Source organism: Orycteropus afer, unplaced genomic scaffold, assembly GCF_000298275.1.
Source record: "Orycteropus afer afer isolate SDZICR_OR568_19922 unplaced genomic scaffold, OryAfe1.0 scaffold00037, whole genome shotgun sequence".
Classification (NCBI taxonomy): Eukaryota; Metazoa; Chordata; class Mammalia; order Tubulidentata; family Orycteropodidae; genus Orycteropus; species Orycteropus afer.
The window spans coordinates 14,183,770-14,192,304 of record NW_006921624.1 but is presented as its reverse complement, the minus strand read 5'-3'; the positions used below and the strand labels follow the sequence as shown (position 1 = coordinate 14,192,304).

Genomic DNA, 8,535 nt, shown 5'->3' with positions numbered 1-8,535 from the left:
TTTTGTAGGAGCTTTGGAAGATCGTGGAATAAATAAAACGACCGCAAACATTTTCTCACTTTTGTTCTCTGCATTAGTCCTGGCCTGAACTCAGAGGCAATGGAGGCTACTCTCAATAGTGGTGAAGAATCCCTCAGGTGCCATACTGGACAGTGGAATGGAGGGACCGCCCAGCCCTTCTACATGGCTTCCTAGGGTGCAGGGTCACGCCTGCAGGAGCAAGTGCACTACAGCACCAGGCCTCAGCTAACCACAATATCCTGAACCTTATGAACTGGGACAGCAGAGTGGTGACCCTGAAAGCCTAAGAGTTCCATGGTTAGGTGCCAAAAGGAATGTCACAGTGCTTTCATGCTCATTAATGAACCCAGATCTGTTGCAACTCCTACCTGTAGATTTCCAGAGTGTAACACAGCCCTTAGATCCAAATGTGATTTCTCCCCAAGAGCTTGAGTTAAGTTTTACTGCAGACATTTATTTTAATTTTATTAAATTCAAATATTCACTGACATGTTGTATCAGATTTAAGGCAGAAAAAAAAGATGTATGTCCCGGGACTGCAGGAAGGCTGTTAACTGAATAGAATTTAGCTGAAGTATTTACCCCAAGTTTAACCCAGGAGGCCTCACCCCAGGTGAAAGGTTTTATTGCCCAGGTGCAATTGAACACTGAGAAGCAGATGGAGGAAGGCTCCCTGGATCAGTCTGAGAGCTAATGAAGACAGTACAAAGCTTGAAAGAGCAGGAGTCCTGTAGGTGAGTGGCCAGAAGGAAGCTAGCAGGCTCTTCCTCCAACGGAAACTGAGGCAGGACTACACACACTGCTGAAACCACCAGTGTTTTGAAGACAGGCTCACACTCTTCTTCACATGGACAGGCAAGGGTCTCAGAAGTTGGCTAACTTAGGTATCAGAACCACTGTCCTCAGAACGCTCACCTTTACCTCACCCTGAGGCTCACCTAGTCCTAGGGCTGCTGTGCAAAACTGTGCTCAGATAAGGGCTGGGAGAGCAATGCTGGCAACCGTTTCCTGGGTCTTCATCCCAGCCAGTCAATGTCATCGTCATCATCATCATCTCCAAAAAGGGGTGCTGGGGGCGGGCGTCCCTTCATGCTCTGACAAAACAGGAAAGAGTAGTCAGTCCTCACTTGTCCCTGCTGGACTTCCCGCCTCTGTAAGGTGGTGCAATCTGTTATCTGCTCCCGGCTTTAGGCTGGAAAGGAGATTGTTGGTTCGGCCTGCACTCAAAGGACCAACCCTGAGGCCAGCAGACCTAGATTTCCAGGTCAAGCTGAGATAAGCATGCAGAGAAGGAGGCAATCTTCCAACACAGAGAAGAAAAGACCAACTTTGTTTGCTAATTTTGGCATTTATTTGTGAAGCACATGTATTGATTTGACAGGTTTTCCTCTTACCCAGTAACTACACATGTCATGTGGGGAAATAAGGGTAGGAGAGGAGAGATGAGGAGACAGAAGCAGAACGGCCCTAGGGAAGAGAGTGATGCAGTAGGCAAAGGGAATAGGTAAGAATACAGTCGCATCTAAGAAAGCACTGCTGCTGTGGCCCAAAGTGGTCTGTCTGCCCCGAATGTGACCCCATCATCGGAGAAAGAGTCAAATTTGGAGGGCTGGCTACATTCCCAAGCGGAGTCTCCCAAGAGATGAAATACCAGGAATGTGAGGCCAAACCTCCCATACGCTGGTCTCACTGGTCCCACCCCCCCTCCCCACTACCAGGGAGGGGGCACAAAGGGGACTGATGGGCCACAAAGAGAATCTCTTACCCTTTGAATGGTTTGAGATTTTGGCCTATCTTCTATAGATTGCAAGGGAATAGGTCCCATAGGGGTAACAGGGATGGAAGCTGGAGACAGGCATGGACTAAATATTCTGTGCTAATCTGCTCTGGTAGGCTCCTGCAGGTCTAGGCTCAGTCACTGCAGGGCTAGGCCATAGGGGAAGCAGTGTGGTGTGGTACCAAGAGTCCTGGGCTGATCCCAACTCCTCTACCTACTGACACATGGCACTTTTACCTGGTACCTTTCCCTTTAGTGACAGTAAAGGGTTTTCAAGGTGGCTCATGCTTCTCTGCTCTGGCTGTGCATTTACTGGTGACACAACCCTGGGTAGGTTGTTGAATCTCCCGGAGCCTCAAGTCCTCTCATCTATAAATAGGCTAAAAGTGATGACCTACCTCATTGGGTTATTAGAGGATTAAATGTCTGTGAAGTCGTTTTCAGAGCACCCAAGAAATAAAAGTTATTAACAACTTGATGTTCTTCATTTTAATACCAATAAAACACTTGGAAAAAAAAATCTAATTCTAGGGCAGTCACTTGAGATAGCCACTTGTTTTCTGTTTTGTATTTTTTGTTTTTTTCAGTGCAGAATTCATATTTAGGATTCTCAAAAGAAAATTTAATTCTTGGAAAAAAGAGGCTAACAGGAAGAACTAGTACATTTCCCCCAAAGGAACCTGGGCCAGAGGGGCCCGAGTTTTTCCAGTTTCAGCAGAGAGCAGAACCCACTCAGGCTGATACATGAAGGGGCAGAATTGGCCCCATGCAACCACATACTCTGTTCCTAGGTGGGACTGGGGCAGTAGCCCATCTGTGTCCCTCCCCACACTGCATCGTAGCAGTCAAGATGCCCTCCTGACAGAAGGTCTAACTCGGCACAGTGGAAAGCCACAGACCCAAGGATCTGGGTTCTAGTTGAGACTCTGTTAGCAGCTCACCTTCCTGAACTGCACTCTTGTGCTTTGTACACGGTCAGGACTTCTCTGCCCAGGGGTGCTAGGCTGACAAAATAAAGACAGCAGGCGGGAAAACAGACTGAGTAGGCAAAAAGTGCTCAGAAACAGATGGCCTTAGCCCAGGATTTTAACCCTCACTCTGCCATTAACTTGCTCAATGGCTTTTGGCAAGTCATCTTTCGTGGGCCCCAGTTTTGTCTATGAATAAGGATGCAACAGAAATCTCCAGAGCCCCTTTCTGTTTGAAAAGCCTGGGGCAGCCTGAGACTTTAGCATTCCCATGTGCGACTAAGCAGCCCAGCTCTCCTCACTTAGGGCAGGAGCAATCCCTGTGTGGACTAGAAGTATGATCCTTTCTCAGGAATAAAGTGGCACCTGGCCGTCCCGCTGTGCGTGCAGAGCCGCCCTCTCCCAGCCCCGAGCCTGCTCTCCCAGGGCCCTGCGCACACAGTCCAGGGGGTGGGCCACCAACAGACTCCATCTCTCTGCCTTGGGAGGTGCTTCTCAGAGCCAGTGGCGAAGGGCCCCCTGGTGGCGGTGTGAGGACTTGGCAACGCGTCAAACACTCTTACCACCTCATCTTCGTCCTCTTCCTCAGGATCTTCCTTGGGCCTTGGGACTTTCAGAGTGGCCCCTTTAAACAGGTCATCCTCTTCATCCCCAGGAAGACTGGAAGAAAAGCAAGGCATGTAACACTGTTACCCCCGCCCCAGGCCACAGTGTTCAGCAGCTCCGAGGGCCACTGGGCTCTGGGGTCACTGCCGCATCTCTCAGAGTTGGCCTTCCTGGCCCTCTTGACCTCCTCCATAACCTACACCACAGCGACCTTTTCTAATAATAGTAATAATAAACTAGCCCATAGCACTCTTCAGCTTAGATCCCCTTCATAGCTTCCCACTGTGCTTAAGTCCAAACTTCTAATAGTGACTTTAAATCTCAGGTGACCTGGGCCTTGCTGACCTCTCCGACCTCACCTTTCACCTCTCTGCTCTGGCTCACTGTGCCTTCTTTTAGCTCCTCAACTGTGTCAGGTTCCCTCCCACTGCAGGGTCTCTGCGGATGCTGTTCTCTCAGCCCTCCAGCTCTTCCTCCCCCTCTTGGTACAGATGGCACCTTTCAGCCTGCACAAGTCAGTTTAAATATTATCTTCTCAGAATCCTTCTCTAGCCACCCTGCTTGTTACAGATTGAATTATGTCCCCCAGCATATGTTTAATTGTAAATCTTGATGCCTGTGGTTATAGACCCATTTGGGAAGGGGTTGTCTTTGCTATGTTAATGAGGCAGGATTAGCATGGGGTATATTTTGAGTCAGTCTCTTGTGAGAAAGAGATTAAACAAGCCAGCAAAGGAGAGAGGGGGTAAGACAGATGCCAAGACACCTCTTCAAGGAACTAGGAAGCAGCAGCTGAAGAGACAGGACCTTCCTCCAGAGCCCACACAGAGAAAGCCTTCCCCTAGAGGCAGCTCTGGATTCGGACTTCTGGCCTCCTGAACTGTGAGAGAATAAATTTGTTAAAGTCATCCACTCGTGGTATCTCTGTTCAGCAGCACTAGAGAAATCAGAGACTACCTAAAACAGAGTAACTTCCTCTTTTATTTTCTATTATAGCACCTTGTTTCTTTCTCTTTTTTTTAGCAATTCTGAAGCTTGTAGAAGTATTGTCTTCTCTGCTAGACCATAAGTGCCTCGAAATCAAGAACAATATCTGCCTTGATTGTCACCCCCTTACAGTGCCCACCACAGTGCCTTGTACACAACAAGTACCGCACTAATATGGTATTGTGAATAAACACATGAATGAGTCGAGTATGTGAGTCAGTGAGTGTGGCTCTGAAGAAAGAGTTGCCAGGCCTGCTCAGGGGACATACCTGGAACACTGAGAATCATGGCTGGTACTGTGGGTGGCTGCTGGATCTGGAGAACCTGCCTCTGTACTCAACAGCTCCTTGGAGGAATCGGTGGCACCAGTGAGATTCTCTTTTTTATTGAGCTCTGGAGGCTGAGGCTCTCTTGGGCTTTCAGGCCCTAAGGCCAGCGTGTCCTCCGTCTTGAGGTCTGAAGTCAGAGATGGTCTGCTGGAGCTTTCTTGCGGTGGCCCATCTGGAGCCACTTCCTTGACAAAGGCCTTTCTCAGTGGGTCATCTGACTTAGCTGCCACTGGGCTGGCAGCAAGTGTCTCCTCCCACTCAGGGTCCATGGTTCTAGAACCTGGAGGGCTAGGTGGAATTGAAGTTGGGGGCCCCAGACCTCTCTCGGATGGAGTGCAAGCCAGTTCTGGTGGGTTGGAATCATCCTTCATCTCTGACGGTGCCTCTGATTCCGAGGTCTCCTCTGCTCTGCTCTGTACACCATCCTGGGCAGCGGGCAGGGTCTGAGGAGGTGATGGGATAGCTGCCTTGACCACCTGCGCCAGTGGCACACTGGGGGCCTCCTGCCTCTCCTTATGCAGGGACTCTTGAGATGGCCCAGAACTGGCTGAGACCGACTGCTCCTGGGAAGGTCTCTGAGGTCTCTCTCCTCCTTCTTCACTGTTGCTCTCCCTCTTCTCTTGTTCCTGATGGTTCAACAACTGAAGAGTCACCATCTGTTCAAAAGCCAAGGAGGAAGAGATGATCACTGAAAGGAAAACAGCAGGCACTCATAGTTCTTTAGTCCTTATTAACACAAACTAACCATCTAGTTCAAATGATTTTATTTCTTCCTGTCATATAAGGCAGAACATATCTGTCCACATAAAAGTCATTCCAGGCACTGTAATTACTCATGAACAGTCTTCAACAGTTTTTATTCATGATCCCTTAGAAGGTACTTAAGCAATAAGATACCCATTTCCATAAAACAACAGCTGGCAGTACCTTGATTGTATTCAAGATGGTGCCCAGAATCGTCCTGCCATTATAAGATTCCTCCAGCTCAAACTCTCCCCGCAAGGACTGGAACACCTGGTTCATGATCTTCTTGACCTATGTTAAGATGTGAGGAGAGAAAACAAGATAAAAATGTATGCTGTCAAAATCATGTCATTAAAGGATGCACTGAAATTCCAGAGGCTTGGAAGGCTACAATAAAGCTATACTGTGGGACAAAGCTGGTGACTACCTGAGGCACTGAAGACTGTCACTGTGGAGAGCACTTGGTGACAGGAGGGCCACCCATGAGAGTTCACTATCCAGGGCAGGCGAGCTGTGTCTGTGTGCCCCGGACTGAGGACATTTACTGATGCCCCGCCCCCACTGCCATCACTATCGACAGCTCCCAGGCTGTAAGGACTGGTGGCTCGTGGTCACTGGACATATGGCCCCACTCCATTCCTGTGACTTAGATGCTCTTCCTGCGTCTGCTAAAATCCCAGAAGGACGGTGTCTTTCTGGGTTTTCCACCAGGGTAGCTAGGTTCCAAAGGGCTGATTTTGACTTAAGCAGACAAGTGGAGTATCACTAAAGTGAGAAAAACAAAACTATTAACACAACAACTTGGTCACTTTCTGAATGCTTGGTATGCACAATTAAGCCCTTGGTATGCTGTGGTTTTCTTCTTGTTCACAGTACCAGCTCACCTTCTCTGACAGGTCTGTAGTGGCAACTCCATTCCCAGACATTTGGGACTCGCTTTTCTCTAGTTCCTTGACATGCTGTTCATTTTGCTCTTTCAGAGCTGTGACTTGGGCCTGGAGAGCTAAGCACTGCAAAACAAAGACTACAGCTGTGGCCTCCGGAACCTGGACTACCAAGTGAATGTCAGAAAACACAAGGGGAGGAGAACCATTCTAAACATCAACTCTTACTTCCTAAGGGTCTCCTGGGGACCACCCCTTCTGCCCTCCCCCAAGCCTGCTGAATCAGAATATTCTATTTGCTTATCACTCAGTCTCAGCTCACAACTTCATTCTCTCTTTCCTTGTTCCTAATCAGGTCAAGAATATAATGACAACAAAAGGGGTGGGTGGGTAACAGTTCTAGTCACATAGTCAGTGTTAGTGGAAACCTATTCACCTACAAGACTGCCTCCACCACACTCAAGTCAAAACCTTTCACCAAGGTACTGTAATAAAAGAACCTGACTTCCAGAGATGGAGACTTTCATGCCACGACCTAACCCACTTCCTGCCTCTCTCTCTTTTGTGCCTGCTGATCCCACCACACCCACTCTCTATCCTGCAGCACCTTAGCCCAGGGTGCTCTGCCTCCTTCTCCACCTTATCAAAGCCACTTGTCCTTCACGGCTCTGCTCAAATGTCACCTGCCTTCTGTAGGCAGCTCCCCCCAAGAACTGCCTCTTCTGAGCCTCACACCCTACTGCACTTAATGCGTATCTTTGGTTTTTCTTTGTTCCTTCTTGAATGTGAGGTCCTTGAAGAGAAAGTTCTTTCTATGCCCTTTCCCAAACACAATGTGCGGAACACAACTTACACTCAATAGATGTTTGTTTAATAAATGAAGAATGAAGTAATAATGGAAAACATACTCCATAACACTGGTGCTATTTTTCTTTTTTCCAGGTCACTGATCTGAATTTAGAGTAAGTATGTGAAATATAACTGACTGAAGAATTAAACACCGTGTAGCTATTAACATCTTTTAGGCACAAAAGGATCTGTAAGACTCTAACTCTTGCTTGCCTCGAATGAACTGGACTGTCCAAGCTGCCTGGCTCAGGGAGAACACCTACCTTTTCCTGAACTCGTGTCAGCTTCTGTTCGTTGGCGTCTCTCTGCGCGCACGCCTCCTGGTACTGCTGCCGGTGCTCCTCCTTGGCGGAGGCCAACAAACGCTCACATTTCATTTCCCACTGGGTCTGCAGCTCAGCCTGTGCTAGAGACAGCTGCCAAGACAAAGCAATGACTGCATCCTGGGGGACCTGTCCCATCTTTCATCAAACGAATAAGCTGACAGCACACACTCATAGGGGCACACTATTAAAAAGACCTTCATTATTGTCAAAGGAAATGCACTTCTTAAATATAGGCAGGAAGATTCCATTGTTGCCAGGACCCCAAAAGGACAAAGACAAAGGTCTGACTATCTACACATGTCCCTGGAGGGCAGGGCCATAAGGTGATCATGTTTCAGAGTTCAGACTTTGAACTACATAGGTACAGAAACTCATCCTCAGAGGTGATCAAATCGAGGGCAATGATTCATGGATTCATGCCAATTAAATTCACAAGAAACTGACATACAAATATGAATTTATAAACTTAGCAATGAGAAAGGCAGCTGTCACATGGACTAGAGATCCAGCTTTGTCCTGCCATTCTCCTTGGTTTCCTTTCCCTGTTAGCAAAATCTGTCCTTTCTGCCTGAAGGATAGTGTCTGGTGGGTGAGGACACTGACCTTACCATGTTTGGAATTCTTCATAGACTTTTTTTCAGTTTTGCTTGAAATTAAACCAGAGTAATTAAACATTACACATGGATTATTTAAACATTAAGTGAACTTTAGAAAAGGAAAAGAGAGGCTCTGTTTGATTCCTGGCTCCTCTGCACGTATCTGTAGTGCTTTCTTCCACCTTCATCCAAAGTGACAGCATCACCTAAAGAAATGTCACCTTAAAGGATAAGCAAGAAACTAGAAGCTTCTCTCCCTCGCTCTCAGGCCTTCACAACCCCCTTTTATTTCCATCATTGTTCCATTTCCTATTACCTGCTCTGCAGTTGCTTGGTCTGTGGACCCCCGAGCCTTTTTCAAGAGCTGTCGCAGTTTGTCCAGTTCCTCTTCGTATGACTTGCGAATTTCATTGATCTCCTCCTCAGCCTGACAGCGGTCTTGTGCTGA

The 8,535-nt window shown here is 47.8% G+C and overlaps 1 protein-coding gene across 1 annotated transcript in view; it reads right to left on the bottom strand.

Annotated features, from left to right (window-relative positions):
- Positions 1-1,037: 1,037 nt before the first annotated feature.
- FKBP15 (FKBP prolyl isomerase family member 15) overlaps positions 1,038-8,535 on the bottom strand; it is a 91,183-nt gene continuing 83,685 nt past the window's right edge. The window contains exons 21-27 of the mRNA XM_007936765.2: positions 8,404-8,531; positions 7,429-7,581; positions 6,317-6,442; positions 5,616-5,723; positions 4,629-5,344; positions 3,330-3,426; positions 1,038-1,115 (exon numbers count right to left, since the gene is read on the bottom strand). Of these exons, the coding sequence (XP_007934956.1) occupies positions 1,038-1,115; positions 3,330-3,426; positions 4,629-5,344; positions 5,616-5,723; positions 6,317-6,442; positions 7,429-7,581; positions 8,404-8,531 (1,406 nt within the window). The remainder of the gene's footprint in view (positions 1,116-3,329; positions 3,427-4,628; positions 5,345-5,615; positions 5,724-6,316; positions 6,443-7,428; positions 7,582-8,403; positions 8,532-8,535) is intronic.